The 16,807-nt window shown below is 44.9% G+C and overlaps 1 protein-coding gene across 10 annotated transcripts in view; it reads right to left on the minus strand.

Moving 5' to 3' along the window:
* The window catches only part of CACNA1C (calcium voltage-gated channel subunit alpha1 C), a 665,215-nt gene that overhangs the window by 198,913 nt on the left and 449,495 nt on the right, over positions 1–16,807 (minus strand). For 7 of the 10 annotated variants that reach the window (XM_032390976.1, XM_032390970.1, XM_032390969.1 and 4 more), the window contains exon 8: positions 6,162–6,265. In XM_032390976.1, the coding sequence (XP_032246867.1) occupies positions 6,162–6,265 (104 nt within the window). Of the gene's footprint in view, positions 1–5,746; positions 5,851–6,161; positions 6,266–16,807 lie in introns of all 10 variants that reach the window. The other 3 variants (XM_032390971.1, XM_032390977.1, XM_032390968.1) reach the window with 1 other exon arrangement.

Raw genomic sequence — 16,807 nt, forward strand, 5'->3', positions numbered from 1 at the left:
TTGAACTTGCTCTTTCTCCGGCTTCCTGCCAACTGGCGGGTACCTTCATTTCCTTCCCAGGGAGTTTAATGCCAGGGAAAAGGGGCCAGATTGACAGCTCAAAATGAAGATGGAAGCTTTGCCTTGCTTTGTTCCCTCCCTCCTTTTGCTGTTGGGGATGAGCATGGATAGATCCCCTATATCTGGTCATACCACCTGGGCTGTAGACTCGCTCTCTGGAGACAGTCACTTCATACAGCAGTTCCTTCCCCATGCAAATTGACTCCAACAACTGTGTTTCCATTTCTGCCCACATACATTTGCATTCTCCATTTCTTTTCTGTGGCGTGGGTTTGGGGTTGTAAGGGGACTGAATAGCGGAAGGTTCACTTTAGCTCTTTTGGATTATTTTGCAGAGGGCTTAAGTTCTAGTTATAAAACAATGACCCATCCTTCTTCTGGAGTCAGGAGAACAGGGTTGGGATCAAACTGGGGTAGGAACATTTGACCCAGTCCTGTGTTACAGCATCTGCCCTGTGGAATGAAAGCTCATCATCCATACCCGAAGACTCTGGGGAACTAACATAAACATCTATAAGGAGAAAAGAAAATGAGGTTGTGTTGGGGTGTGAGGGGAATGGAGGCAGGGTCAGATCTGAAGCCCTGCTGGCTCCCATTGGCTCCCATGCAGTGAGGGGCATAACTCTGCTTGTGGCTGGATGGAAGGTGAGCCAAGGTTTCTTTCTCCAGACTCCACGCAGTAAGGGATTTGCTGGGTGGTGGTATCTGGATCTCTTTATCTCCTCGCCTGGATGACAGCCATGTGCCTGCTCTGGGGACTGAGCTAATGAAGACATGAAGCCCTAGCCTGATGGGTTGTGCTGGGCCCAGGGACCAGAGCTGGCTAGACAATCAGTCACAGCCATGGGATTTGTCATAAGGCCAGAGCACAGCTCTTGCCAGCAATGGCCAACATGAAAAATGAGGGGTGGAATGGAGAGCTGGGGGCCAGTGCTCAGTAATGTAAAGCACGCTGAGGGAGGTATATGTGGAAAATCCAATCAATACAGAAGGCTGGGGCTCTAGGCCCTCTGATGATCAATACAGTCGATTCTCATTATTCATAGATTCCGTATTTGCGAATTTGCTTACTCGCTAAAATTTACTTGTAACTCCCAAACTGATACTTGTGTGCCTTTGTGGTCATATGCAGACATGTGCAGCATGGCAAAAAACTGGAGTCACATAAGCAGCTGAGGTTAAACACGGCTACACTCTGCCTTCTTGTTTCAGCTCTCACACTGTAAACAAGTGTATTTTTTATTATCTCTTTAGTGCCATGTTTGTCACATTTCTGTGCTTTTGGTTGGTGGTTTTTCTGTAAAAATAGCCCCCAAGCACAGTGCTGAAGTGCTGCCTAGTGTTCCTAAGTGCAAGAAGGTTGTGATGTGCCTTGGGGAAAAAGTACACGTGTTAGATAAACTCCATTCAGGCATCAGTTATAGTGCTGTTAGCCATGAGCTCAATGTTAATGAATCAACAATATATATTAAATAAGATGCCTTTAAACAGAAAAACACATAAAATAAAGTTGTGTATTGGTTGGTTGACAAAAATACTGTGACTAGAAGCTCACAGGATTCTTGCATTTCTCCTGTATTTCTCCCAAGAGTCCAAGAGTAATGGTTTAGTATTCATTAATTCAGTGTTCATAGTGACCTCATAGAATATAACTACATAGATAATGAATACGACTATAGATGTTGCTGTTTCTTCTGCTTCCACCCACACAGAATGCATGTCCTGGATCCTTCTGGGCCTAGACATTGTGTCTTTACTATAATGCCATGATCTAGTTATGCTTTCAGGTTGCAAAATGCTTCCCCACCAAGCCCCTTGCTGTTTTGGGGAGAGAGACCAGCCCATATCCTGGTGGGAAAGAGGACAGGATGACTACCCATCTAAGAGATCCTGAGTTCCTTGTCTACTGATGGCACATATCTGAAGTCCTCGGTTTGCAATCACTTAAAACAAAAAGTGACCAGATTCCAGAGTCCGGGGACTTTTACCTGACTATAGCTTAAGTGCAATTTTGAGAATCTCACTGTATTGCTTTAATTTTAGTAGGCTGGAGACTGAGATTTTTGGAGAGAAAAGCAAGTATAATCCAGTTCTTGTCTGTGCTAATAGAAGTCCTGTGGCTTTTGAGGATCAACAGATAATGAACATGAAACCATTTTGAAAAAATCCATGAGATATATATTCTTTACACTGACTCTATCTAACCTCGTGAGGAATAAGATGTTCTGAATACGTGAATGTTCCAGATAAAGGTTACCTAACCCTCTGATGACCAAAATCTCAGAATGTTTACATTTTACTTTATAGAATGTCCTCTTTCCTTCTTGAATAGAGCACTCCAAGCACAATTTAACATTTTCTTGGTGACTGAAGGACATAATTTATAAGGATGAGTTACTGTGTTGGGCTGTAAAATAATATTGTCCTTAATTGGTGGGTGTAAGGTCTCAGACCACTCCAGTTCCAAAATGCTCCAAGGCATTTCTACTGAGCTGGCGGGGGGGTGTCTGTTCTCTCTCAAGGACTATTAACATTTGCAGGGCTGCCAGCCCCCATGCTAAACAACCATGCCCTGTTGCAGCCTCCTGAGTGGTGGCTCTGCAGCTTCCTCTTGGGGCTCTTTCTGTTCTCAGCGGCTGTTTTCAACAGTTGTTCTATGGATTGCTTCTGCCTTTCTCCCTCTTCCTCTTGCTCCTCCTCACTGCACTTACTGCTCTCACCTCCCCACTTCTTGACTCTAATTTAGGAACATGGGATTAGCCAGTTAAATGGGTTTAGGGATAGTATAACATGGAGGTTAGGGATAGAGGCTATGGATTCACGTTGCTTGGGTTTAATCCTGGATCCTCCATTTTCGCCTGTAAGAACTGAGGTAGTTTCCTCATCTGTACCTCAGTTTTCTTCTCTATAAAACAGAGATATAAATAGCACCTAGCTCATAGGGTTGTTGTGAGCATCAAATGAGCTATCCACCAAAGGCTCCATGTACTGAGCCTGCCATGGAGGTTGGTTACTGTTAATGCTATCACTGGGACAGTGAATTTCGTGGAGCTCTGAGAGTTTTTTGGATGCTATTGGAAGGTTGGTTTAATCAGAAGTCTGACTGATGAGTAAGTGGGAGTTTTGTTGCATTCTTGTGGTGACTTTTATGTTATTGTCCTGACTGATCAAGACGCTGACTCAAAACCGAAACCACTGCCACCATGTGGTAGCCAATAAGAGCCTGATTCCAGGTTTTGTCACTGCATGGGCCCAGGGCAGCCCATTCAGAGTGTCCAGCCCTTTTGACTGATTAGGAGGCCTCCTCAAACCAGGAAGGGGAGATGACTACCCATAGACACTTCTCTTTCTGTGCAGAGGGTGTGCCCAGCAGCCCAGGAAGCCTTGGGAGATGTTCCATCAGCAAATCCAGAGCTGTGAGGAGCAGACTACAACTCTGGGACAGGGTCAGGGAGCAGGTGCTGGGGAAGGTGTCCTGCAGAGACCAGTGTATGGACTCCAGAGCTCACAGTTCTGAAGTCTGAAAGCCTTAGTGTTCTTGTTTAGAGTCAATTCATGTTCGGAGCATTACTAATGCCAGGCTTTGGGCTGTTTTTACACGTGCTATCTCAATGGGACTGAGTTGGTCCAAGACATGCTCTTCAAAACGACTTTTCTCTCACATCAGCAGCTGCTGTCATTTAACTTCTCTGCCAGGCAGACAACTTTCCTGGGGGGCCCAAAAATGACTGTGAGTAGGTACCCTGCTTGAGGAGGGGCCTTCATTGGCCAGTGCTGATTCTCCATTTTGGATTCCTGGGGCGGGGGGGGATTTCACTTGCTTAGATTTGTTCCTAATCTCGGGGGGAAGAAAGTAGAATCACATTTTTTTAAAGGTTCGGAGCTCTAGCTTGTGTTACAGTTCAAGTTCATTCAATGTATAGCCAATGGATGGTGATGGGAAGATGGGGTCCAGGCTCTGCCTGAGTTCTGGTCCTCGTTCTAATACCTAGAAGCACAATGACATCACATAAGCCATTTACCTCCGGGCTCACTTTCCTCATCTTTAAAAGGAAAAGGCTGAAGATTTTATGCAATAATTCCAGTTATGATAGGCACCAAGTAAACAATAATCATTATCATGATAGCACCATTATTGAACACTTAGTATATGCCAAGTATTTTACACAAACGATCTCACTCTGTTATCACAACAACCTATGAGTTGGTATTATTTTCATTTTTTTTTGATGGTTAACTAAAGTTTAAAATGGTGAAGTTGCCCAACTCTATGCATCCAGAAAGTGCAGAGCTGGGATATCCAAATTTGTCTCGAGTGGGAGTGATGAAGTTCGTTTTTTCAATGCTTTGATTCACATATAAACACAGGAGCATTTTCTTGTGTTGGAACACAAAATTGAAAACCTTTATACCTTCCAGGCAGCTAACCAGGGGCTTATGTTGTCCTGTTCATCATGTCCTGTTATGTTTATCCCTGATGGAAGACACTAGTTTCCTGTGTGGCCTTACCTTGCTTGGCAAAAGGCATGGTGTCATCAAAGTCTTTAACAGGCCACCCACCATGGAAAGGAATGAGGGTGGGAGCAGATTCTTCCCTTCACCAAAGCCCAAAGACTAAACTGATGCTCCTATAGGACATTAGGCTATGGCAGGAGACAGGAGGAGCTGTTCCCAGTTTATGTACTTAGTAAAAGTTAAATGCAATCATTCCTGTCATGCCTGACTTTCTCCCAGCATTACTGTCCCTGGAGACATAGGAAAGGCTATTCAAAGCAGGGCAGAAATAGATTGTCCCCCTCCCCCTTGTAGCAAAGGTAGCAGAGGAGGTCACCCATGAGCAGGTCACCAGGAGCATTTAGGTGTTAGGCCTTGGCCTGGCTGGTGTGGACTTGTGAAGAAGAAGATAGGTTGAGGAAAGGGCCAGTGAGTCTCTGTGGTGTCAAGGTGGCCATCCCCAGGGCAGCTTGATGCCCCGACCATATGTTATTTCTACCACTTTTTAACTTCATCGGAGCAAAGGCTGAAATTAGGCAAACTTTATACTTGTAGCCAAGTAGATAAATTTAAAGGAAAGTATATTCCATCTCCTCTATTCGCAAATAATCTATGGCTTTGAACAGCTAAGCGCCATTTCCATTCAGAAAAAGGGCATATGAGACACGGACTGCAGAGTCTGTGAATTAGAATCAAAGACAATTTTATTTTTAGTTTGTGTTTGTTTACTTATATTTTAAATCAAACTCTTATTACCCCAGTCCATTCAACAGATAGCATAAAAGCTATCTGAAATCTTTTTGTTAGCCTGCCACAACGGTAATCAGGCAAGTACCTACTGGCAAGGCAATCCCTACTACCAAACCCTTTCAACTCAAGGCTCTCACCATGCAGCTCCTCAGGTAGAAGGAGAAACATCCTGCCTACCTGAATAGCTGTTTGAGGGTGGGAGGGGCTTGGATGAGCTAGCAGGAGACAGGCGGGCCTAAGAACCTCCTCGTGAAGCCCAAACCAACAGATTAATCCTTGTACATTTGATCCTCTGTCCAGCCAGGCCAAGGACACTCACTTCAAGGCTCCCGAGGTAGCCTCTTATCCCAGGTTCATCAGAGCCAGAAAAAAGAATAAAGCCAGGAATAGCAGAAAGAGTAAATAAAATAAAATCAAGACCTTTTTCCTTGGTCCTGCTTACCCGCTAAGAACACCGAGAACCAAGTTAAGTACAAAAAATGACCCTATGATGATTAGTGTAACAAAATAGATCCAGGGCCAGTCCCTTCCTACGGCATCATTGACCTGGAAGAATGGAATGATAGTTAGTGAGGCACACTCAGCAGCCGAGCACGGCCAAGTGCCCATCACCGGCTCCTGGACACTGACCCAAGCAGTGCCGGGACCCGGGGATCCTCTAGGTGCAAATCAGAGGTCAAATGGCCTGCCCAGCCAATGAGTCAGAATCTGTGGTTGAATGGGGACTTTTTTTTTTTTTTTCCTGGTTTTCCTGGCCTGTTAGGATCCCATCCCTGAGGACCCTGGTGATGGATACAGTGGGACCTGGGACCTTGCTCGGCTGCATTGTAAAGAGTACATAGAAACGGTCAGCTTACCCGCTCAACACACCGAGAACCAGATTTAGAACGAAAAAGGATCCAAAGATGACCAGACTGACAAAATACACCCAGGGTAACTCATAGCCCATAGCGTCCTGCATCTGGAAAGATGAAGGCAGGTTAGGAAAGAGAGAGCAGAATGAGTTAAAGTGAGGAGGCAGGCAGGAAGGGTGTGGACAGAACTGGAGGAGACCAGCGAGGCTGAACCAGGATCCACTGTCATCTCTGGCACCCTCGATATTCAAAATACTTCCCCATGACCCTGACCTGAACCATAAGGGACGTTTGCAGGCTCTGAATTCTGGCTCTGTTGTTTTATTTTCTGGAACCAGAAAACTTTCTTCAATGTTTTCACTTGTCTAATAAGGTGGGTTACCTAAAAAAGTGATTTTTTCAGCCTAGGGTGTTTCAGCTCAGTTGGGTTTATGTGGCATGAAATCTTCCACTGCACCCCGGGGCAGCCTAACCTTGGTGTCAGGAGGGCCTCGGCTCTTCCTGAAGGAACCAGACACCCAGAACCTTTGAGGATGTGTGAGGAAGGAGAGCCCTTCCCGGGGGCTTTCCTGAGCTGGCCCTGGAATTTAGAAGCAAAGCTGCGGTGCTTCACAAGCACTCCAGGCCACAGCCCAGGAAGGACGGTTGTTTTGGTTACTTTTGCAGAGAACAGTTCCTATCTTGCAACCGCTTTTCCTGTAGCCTGGAGACTGTGACCAGTACCTAACTGGGTAATGGAGACAGCCTCTGACAGGTGGCAAACCCCTGCAGTCCCTGGAGGCAGTGGTGTGCTGGACCTGGCTCCTCTGGCCTTTGGAGAACCACCGCACATCTCTTCCCTCGTTCGTGTTCAGTGATGTCACTAGGGTAGCCTGAAAATGGCCATGGTGGGGCAGAGTGGGCAAATGACAGAGGTCAGCCCCCCTTTGCCCTTTGCCCCTAAGAACTGGTGGTTAAACATTTACCAGCACACAGATGGCTGGAGGGTAGGTGTAAACATGACGTGAAGACACAGAGCAGCATTTTTAATCAAATGGGAAATTTGTTCTGGTTTAGTTTCTCAAATCTATTTCTTTTAGTGCTTTCCGACTAGACTAAACAGGATTTAGTCATATCTTTCTAAAATGAACCCCAACTTTGTCTCTGTGAAATTGCCTTACAGGAACCCAAATTCCTAATATACAAGCTTCCCGAATGATTGACATTAGTGGATCTCATAGTGTGGCCCTGACCTGTTTAGAAATGCACATGCTCGGCCCTCCCTGAAACTCTGCGGGTGGGCCCAACAGCCCACGTTTTAGCAAGCCCTACAGAGAGTCTGATGTATGCTAAAGTTTGAGAACCAATGATTTACACCATGCTCCATACCTCTCAACTTCAAATATAAGGACACGACAAATACTGTGATTCACTACCTGTCTCTGCTTTGTTGCATGGCAGTTTTCATTAAAGTGTGGTCTGAAGACCAGCAGCATCCGAATCATCTGGAAGAACTGTTAACAACGCAGATCCCTGGGCCATTGCTCCCAAATCAGTGAGCCTTATGACTCTGTGTGTTAATCACCCAGGGTATTCTAAAGCCAGGGGCCTCAAGTGAGTTACACATGGGCTGGGACAGTACCTCCCTCAGCCCTCAGGGCTTCTCAGGCTCCAAAAAACCTTACCCATGTGCCTGAGGATGCTGGACAAATACTATGTTCTCTGTGTGCTGTGAGTAAAAAAGATCGAGAAGTACCAGGAGACCTACTTAGTTGGACTAGTCTGAAGTGTTACATCCCAATATGTTATTTTCAAATCTAATACTATTTATCTGGCGTCACTATATTTTGGGTAGAGGAATCTACCAAATGTGGCACAGAACACAAAAATTGTGTTCAGGGCTTGGGGACATCGGTTTGAACTCAGTCACTGAGCAAAAGAAGAGTTCCCAACGTATGTCTACTTTACCATGTCATAATTCATTTCAATTCAACATGAATTTATTGAGCATTCCCATTCCCACATACTCTGCTGTTCTTCACATGGTGCTTATCACCTTTTAACTGTATCATTTATTAATTTATTATGTGTTTGTCTTCCATGTAGAATGTAAGCTCCCTGAGGACAGGCAGTTTTGGTCTGGTTTGTTCACTGGTGTATCCCAAGTGCCGAAAACAGTGCCTCACACATGGCAGGTACTCAGTGAATGTTGAGTGAATGCATGAACTTGATACGTGCCAGGCACTGCGCTATAAATAGGAAGCCCTTGCTAGCATGGGGACAGATAAATAAAAGGCAACTACAATGTGAGGTGGTAAATGAAGTTGCAGGAATAAACATGGAGGGTTCTAGAAGTGTAGGGGGAAGAGTGGCTGTCTGAGGCTTGGAGAAGCAAGCAAGTGCCAGACCAGGCAGGAATGGCTAAATCTTGCACTGTGAGTCCACTGAAGGTAGGAGTGTAGGGGCAGGAAGGAAGCCCAGAGGCCATGTGGTCCTGGGATGGGAGTGGGGGTTTCCTAGGAAGTTGGCAATTATTAAAAATAGAGCCCACAGCTGAAAAGCCATCCTGGCTCTGGGATGGAGGCTTTTTCCCAGTGGCTGAGGACTAAAATATCCAGCAAAACAGTGGTTGTTAGGAGAGGCAGGGCAGAAAGTTCTGTGTGTGTCAGACCTTGCCCCATCACAGGGAGCCTGGGAGCCTCCTTTAACCAGAAATTTACTGTCTGAAGCAAGGCTACAAAGGAAACCAAACCAGCAGAGGAAAGTCCAATAACCACCCAGGAGGAGAAAAAGAAATCTGTACCCTTATAAGAAGGGGCAGGACTGGTGAAATGAGGTTAGGGAGGAGAAAGGCATAGGCATGATGGCGATCTTGCCAACCATAGGCCACATAATGATTGTAAGGACGGCCATGTGATTTCAGGGTCTGTATGTCACATTTTATCTTGGGAGACAACGACAGAAGCCTTTCACTATTCTTTTTTTTTTTTTTTTTTTAAGATTTTATTTATTTATTTGACAGAGAGAGAGAGCTAGAGAGGGAGAAGCAGACCTCCCGCGGAGCAGGACGCCCGATGGGGGGCTCGATCCCAGGACCCTGGGATCATGACCTGAGCCGAAGGCAGACGCTTAACGACTGAGCCACCCAGGCACTCGCCTTTCACTATTCTTAGCAGTGGTCTCATTGGAGTCCACATTGGTTCCACGGTACTTCCGGAGTGCCTACTGTGTGTAAGACACTGTGTGCTGTGCCAGTGAGAGTGATGGGGTTGAAACAGCCGTGGGATAGGAGAAGGCATCTGTGAGGAGGTGTTTATGGAAGCAGGATCCAAGGTCATGAAGCCTTTAAGCGTCCTAGCTTTTCCTTTCTCAGATTAAGTCTGGCCAGTGAAGGTCAGAGTCCTCTCCTCTTCCCTAAGTTAGGGAGGGTGGGGAGGTCAGGAAGAGCTGACGGAAGCTGTGGACTCCCACGTGAGAAAAGGTGCACACCCATGGCACTCCCGCATACAACCCCATGGGTGCATGGACCCCGTGTTTCTGACCAACCAGATGTTCTGTGCTAATCCCAGAAGGGCTTTTCCCAAGAGTGGCAGAGGGGGCCTGTTCTTGTGAGTTCTCCTGCTTTGCGCCGGATCTCAGACCTCCTTACTTTCCTCAGAACAGAAGGGAACAGGTAGTTGCAGGAGGCAAAGGCACGCTTGCTGCAGTTCACCCTCCCAGAGCGGCCTCTGGAGCCCAGGCAGGTGGTGAGTGGGCGCGAGGGCTGGCTGGCACTAAACCAACCTCCTTGGAATGAAATATCTCCTGACTGGTTCCTCATAACCCTAAATTTGTGAACATTTAACCTCACAGAAAATACAGTTCCCCGAGCCACATCTCTCTCACAAGTCAACAAACTCATGGACCTTGAAGATTTCCTTGGGCCCTTATTCAGTTAGGGTGTCCTTTCCTTTGTGTCACAGGTGAGTGACTTCCAGCATCATTAAGGACCTCAAATGGATGGAACTACAAGCCACATTGCCCATAGATAGCCCATAGAGAGCCTTGTGATAACCTCATGACCCATAGGTATCTCACTGATATCATGATAACCTCATGACCCACAGATATCTCATTGATATCCTCATGATAACCTCATGACCCATAGATATTTTCTATAGATATCCCATAGAGAGCCAGGGCCATATCCAGGAGACTCATGGTCTCTACCTCTCCCTTGTCCTATGCTTCTGCTTTGGTCTCTTCCTTGCTGTGAGACAGTTCTTTCAAAGGTTTCAGATGCAGAATAGCAGGTGAGGGGCAGGAGGTAGGAAGACAGATGGGAGATTAACGAGCTTCCAAGGTGTTCCTAAGACCCCATCACTTCCTCAGCAAGCAATGCTTGGCAGCCCTTGGTGGGTGATTCTCTGGTCTGTCTGGCTCTGGCCTGAGAGGAAAGCACCCCTTTCGTCTTCTCTTTTACTTTCTCCTCTTTATTCTAGGCCACCTACTTTTGGGGGTAGACTGGGTAGACAGCCTACAATGCTGGGTGACTCTGAAGTAGGGCAATGCCTGGAGTGATGAGATTGATGTCTTAAATCAGCTGGAATGGAACTATTAAGAAGAGAGAGAATAAATAAAGACATATTTTTAAAAAATGACCTAGATTGCTGACACCCTTATTTAGAGATGAAAAAAGGATAGGTTTTCTCAAACCATTAAAGCTATATGTTTCTTAGGTCTATAACAAAGGAAGCTTTGTGACTTTTCTAAGGAAGGCACATATTTAGGCATCTTGATGTCCACCATCTGCAGCCATTGCAGCCTCCAGGCCCAAGGACTAACAGGATGACCCCAGCCTTTGCTGAAACACATACCTTATTATTCCTAGAATCCATAGACAGACCAAAGGTGATACTGAATGAAAAACACAGAAAGAACCTTCTGAAAACAATATCTAATTCCTTGAGGGCAACCTCAACCTTAAACCTTCAAATCCAACATACATTTTTTTCTCCAAAAAAAGAAAAAATAGGAGGAACAACACCTCCTGGGTCCTAGTGCACCAAGGCCACTCTCGATTCTAGCTCATTTCCATGAGTTTTCAAGTTGTGGCACTTTCTCCTATAAGGTTCATGACACAGGCACTGTGGATTTAAAAAGACTAAATAGTTTCAACGAATGCCAAGAGGGCTGTCACTTGACATCAAAGGTAGGAGGTGCAGACCCACAAAAATCACAGTGCTTTCCACAAAGCATAATTAGAGGACAGCGTTTGCTGCTGCCATGAATGCCAGTGCCCAGGGTGATGGCTCAAAAATCTGTGACTACTCTTGACCTTTGTCACCTTGCTTGTGGACACAGGGTTTCCACCCATGGGTCAATGAGTGAGCAGCAAGTCCGACAAGTTTCATCTGACTCCTTCCTGACCCTGCACCTGTTTATCATTATACATGGAAAACCCGTGAGTGCCTTAGGGCACAAGTAAAAGCCTGGATCATGTGGGGAAGACACCAAAAGGCTCTTACCATGAAGGCAAGCCAACACATTTAACTCCTTGATCTATTTTTAAGAAGTCCCTGAACTCAGATGGGATCATGCACTGACATCCTAGGGGAAGTCAGAGAGTGTGACTAGAGTGGTGGCCCCAGGTATGAACATCTGTGTAGGAGACAGCTGGCTCACAACCAAAGGAAGCCAGCCATTTGTCCTGGGCAGCCACCAGACGTGGGGTCGAATTTGATGTCTATGACTGCACCTCTAGGCAGGTGGCCTTTCAGACCCTTAGGAGAGAACACTTAGGGGAAGCTGAGCTGTTTCTTGGTTCTGTTGAGAGAACCTAAAACACAGTTCTCTCCAATCTCCCCAAATGTTATAAAGCTTGCTTTCCCCACAGGGAGGAGCCTCAAAGCCAGGGAAATTCCCCTCTTTCCCCGAAGTGTTCTGTGTCAATGCAGAGTTCTCCCTGAGTGTACTGCCATGGGCTAAGTCATGTTTTCTTATTTGTCCTCTATCTCTTCAATTAGATCCTAAATTCCTTGAGGGCAGGACTTCTCCCCATCCTCCACCCCAGTCCCTACTCAGTCCTAGGAACATAGTAAATGCTCAATAAATGTTTGTTAAATAGAATTATTGAATAATGACTCATTTAATACCAGTGAAATGAATAAAATAAAACCTAAAAATAAAGTAAATAAAAGCATTGAGAGATGCTAATTTTCTTTCTTGATATGCTTATAAACAACTAGCTTATTGTCTAGATGACATTCTTTGTTTAAAACAGCATGGGCACTAAGTGGGGAGCGCTCTAACAGAAACAGATTAAAAGTTAAGAACTGCAGGGTCCTAATAGGACCTACCACTTTCTCTGCTCTGATACCTGTTAAAGAGCTCAGGATGCTGTTTCTAGGTTACTTGAGGATTTTTTCCCAGCTCTTCACTTAGAATGACTATTAGGTCATAAATAGAACTCAGCTCCATTTCTGCTTTGTTGATGCCTTCAGAGACTCATTTTCTATATTCTATAGTGAAAAGAGGTGGCTTTTTGAAGAAAAGATGGAGTGGGAAAAAATAGGGTAAAGCCTGAATCAACCTGCCTGGATATAAAAGACCTTTGTCATAAATGAGGGATGTTTCAGCAGCACCAAGAGCAGATACGAGTGGCCATCTCTCTTTCTCTCTCCCTCTCTCTCTCTCTCTGTGTGTGTGTGTCTGAGAGTTTAGAAGGAATTATCTTCCCAGCATGTCCAGACATGTAAGTGGGACAACAAGACCAAGTGTGGAGCTGACAACTGACTTATGAAAGGTTAAAACATTAGAATTTTGTTCCCAAGGTCTCCTGCTAAGCCCAAACTAACCCAGATGCTACAAAGGACACTATTTGTAATTCCAAAAATCTTTTCTTTATATGATTTCTCATTAAGTATTCTTTCTAATCCTATTTTAGGCTCAATTTCTATTTTTTAAAAATCAGTGAAACAACTGATCCTGGAGAAACCAATTGTGGCAGGGGGCAATGGGTGGTGTTGGAAAGAAGTGATCCCACTATGTTGGTGGTAGGTAGGGTGGGGTGTGAATCTAGGAAAACCTAGACCTGAGTGCTTTCACTATGCTGCACAGTATGTAATATTCTTGGGGGCCCTGGGTGAGCAGAGGTCAACAGAATCCTCCTGATGAAGGATTAATTATTCAGGCATCTAGATTCCTGAAGAGCCAGAAACGTGTATTCTTGGGTGATGCCTACTTCTAACTGCTGCCTCCCTTTCCCACAAGTCTCACATATAACCTCCTCCAGGTGTTCCAAACCCTGGGTAAGCAGTCATGTTATTTTGTTTCACAAGAGCATGGGGTTATCTCAAGTACAAACTCAGCACTGAACAGACACTTGATTGATGTTTATGCTATTCAACTGTGATCTGGACGCAGTGTGGAAGGGATAATGGTTTCAAACTGACCCTAGTCCTCAGACCACATCTAAGAATCCTGCAGATCATCTTGATTTAGCTGCCTCTTCTTCCTTCAGGAAGGCATGTGCTCAAACCATAGAAGACAAGTAGTCTTGAATTATATGCAGAAAGTTAGGGGTGTTTGGTTAAACAAAAAAACCCATAAAATCTGAACGTAGAAATAGAAACCAATGGTAATGCCATACAATATTGGATTCTTCCCTGTCTTGGTGCTTCACTGTTTCTAAAGAAGGCTGATACTTTTGTTTGCTCACCTTTCCCCACTATTTTAGGAGAGGCACGGACATTCTGAGAGTAAATGAAGAGGCTTTGGCTTAAGAAGCCATTGCCCAAAGAAACCACATCTCAAACTGAGTGTTGGCTTAGTTTCCAAATCCCCAGTGTCCCCCACCCCTTACCCTGTCATCTACAGATTCGGTAAAAGAAATGTTTCAACAAATCGTTAATCTAGTTGGAGCCTTGACCCAATGTATGGCCAGTAGCTTTAACAGCTTGAGGAATTGTTCAGTATTACTTGGCTAAGTTTGATCTTACTTTTTAATCCACTAACTCTTCAAACCATAACAATGGGATGAAATAATGGATGTCACAGAAAAAGCGAAATGGATTTGATATTATCCACAGTTGGAGGCAGGTGTCTGCTGTTTGCTAGTGTTGACCTCCCTGATCCCTTCCATCCCAAGCTATATACAGTGATTGAATCAATTGCTTCTTTAGTGCTTTAATGGCTGATTCTTTCCCTAGGAACATCTAACCAGCTGTTTGATAGTTTAGAATGAACCAGGTTCTGGGGTTTCCATTCATTGCTATACTTGAAAATCTTGGTTGCTCCCTCCAACACTCTCTAGACTTGCCCCTTGGATTTGAAGGGAAATGCACTGTTCTGAGTGGAGGACCCTACTTCTCCAATTTCCATGAAAACTATAGCTTCCTAGACTGGTTCAAATTCAGTGGCATCAAAGCAGCACCATGCAGATTGAATGGGTTAGACTTCTAGGGGTTTTCAGACTCCAGCTTGGGCATCAGAATCACCTGGGAAGCCTTTCAAAATGCAGATACTGGGGCCTAACTTTGGAACTTCTCATTCAGTGGCTTGGAGGGAAGTCTGGGCATCTTTATATTTAGAAAGCTCCATGTTTTATACTAAAGTACATTGAGATTTGAGAGTCTGTGGGTTTAGAGATACAGGCTCAGAGGCAAGAAGGAGGAATGCTGAAGGGGGGAGGAAGTAAGAGGGAAAGAGAAGAAGGAGGAAAGGAAGAAATGGCCATAGAAAGGTCCAAGCAATTAGAGAAATTGTCTGAAAGCAGGAGCATTGGGCTGGGAAGTGCTTCCATCACGAATACCCAAACATGAAGGTGTTTCAGTTTTAGGGGTGTGCGTGTGTGCGTGTGCGTGTGTGTGTGTATGCATGCACACACACACACACACACGCACACACACACACAATATGGCCGTTTGGGGAAGGTGCTGGGAAAATCAGAGAGACATGTCCCATGAGCCTGGGATTGTTCCTTCACCTCTGACACTTTTTCCATTCCCAGCCTGAGCTCTATCACACACACCCCAGGGGAGAAAGCACAACACAGCTGCTGCAAATTGGTAGTTGCAGTCGTGTGCTTCTTCTCATTCCCCACTCTGGCTGTCATTACGACAGTATTTCTTTGGGTCACATCTGGCTGGTGGGGTATCAATGACTTATGGTGGGGGAGAGGGAGGGAGTGAGGAAGAAAGATCACAAAAATACATCAGGGCCATCAGCGAAGTAAATTATACCTATTCCCCCAGGCCTACAGCCACCCACCCACTGCCACCCTGCCCTCAATTTGCTGCCATGGAAGGCGTTCCCGTAGCAACTTAAAGCATGGGTTTGAAGCTCACGTGATGAGGCTCTGAAGCATAGTTTCATATGATCATATGTTTTATGACCCATAGCAGAAACTGCCCATGTGCAGAAGGGCGTTTCTGCACATGGATAGCCAGAGGGATCCACCCAAGGTAAAAGGACCACTTGGGGATTTGATCAACTTTGCTAAGTGAAATAAATTTGCCTAAGCATAGTACATTCAATTCCCTCTTTTCCGCTTAGAAATTATTCAAAACCAGTTTTGTCGAGCATGGGCCTAAAAAATGTTTTCCAGTGTTTCATTTTAATTTGAGGGAGAGGTGACTTGACCTTTGTCTTCTTTTCAAAGTATCACAACATAGCAACTCTATCATGGCCCGGTTCCAGCTGTATCACCATTATTCAGTTTAGATTTACTGTTTCTCTAGACTGAGCTTTTCAGTCTGAACTGGATGTTATTTATGTCTGCATCCTGTACCTAGGAGCTTCCCTGGCATGCAAGCAATGCTCAGTAAATGTTTGCTGGGTACAAGGTTCTCAGGCAAGTTTCAAGTAGTCATTTGCAGAGAGGTATGCGCTTCATAGCAACACTGGGTTTCAGCATGTTGACCCAAACATAAAAACTGGAGAAAGAGGATTTTTGAATGAAGAGGACATGGTTCTTGCGAAAAAATTAAAAGATACAATACCCTGTATCACACCTCTGTGTTGTAACAAAACTCTTCTGATTTTAGGAAGAAGTCAACACCTCTCTTGGCATCAGTTCCTTTCTATCTGGCAGTTCTGTTCAATGGGAAGCCACTCGTTTCCCTCTCCCCCTTCTCTGCTTTAGCGTGTAGACACTATTCCCCAAGCAGACTCTTAGACTGTTTTCAGCATGGCCAAATAAATTTGACTATTTGCAAAACTCTGGGTGAGATGGTATTTTCAAGACTGGCAACAAGCATTTTTCACCCGAATGCTGGAGAACAACACTGGATTCTGGCAAGTCATTCCTCATGCTCAAGTAGGAGATCCTACAAAGAATTATATTTTCTGGAGCTTTTACAAATAATGGACTTGACTCTGTCAGAATGGAGACAGCTCAAATATGGTGTGTATATTTGTGTATCCCATAGGCAGAAATCTGGCACTTTGACAGCTTCTGGATAATAAAAGGGGCATCTTGAAGGGAAAAGAAGATTTACCATTGACTGGTTGACATATGCGTCACATAACCAGCAGAGTGTTTTGTTAGCAGTGAAAATTATGGCAATGTATTTGTCTGATGGACTATTCTAAAATGATAAGGTAGGATTAACATGAGAAATAGAAATATAATAGCATGCCATAATGCTAACAATTCAATAAAAATGGCTTCTTGTTAGAAGACCAGGCCT

This window comes from Phoca vitulina, unplaced genomic scaffold (assembly GCF_004348235.1).
Source record: "Phoca vitulina isolate PV1807 unplaced genomic scaffold, GSC_HSeal_1.0 scaffold59, whole genome shotgun sequence".
Classification (NCBI taxonomy): Eukaryota; Metazoa; Chordata; class Mammalia; order Carnivora; family Phocidae; genus Phoca; species Phoca vitulina.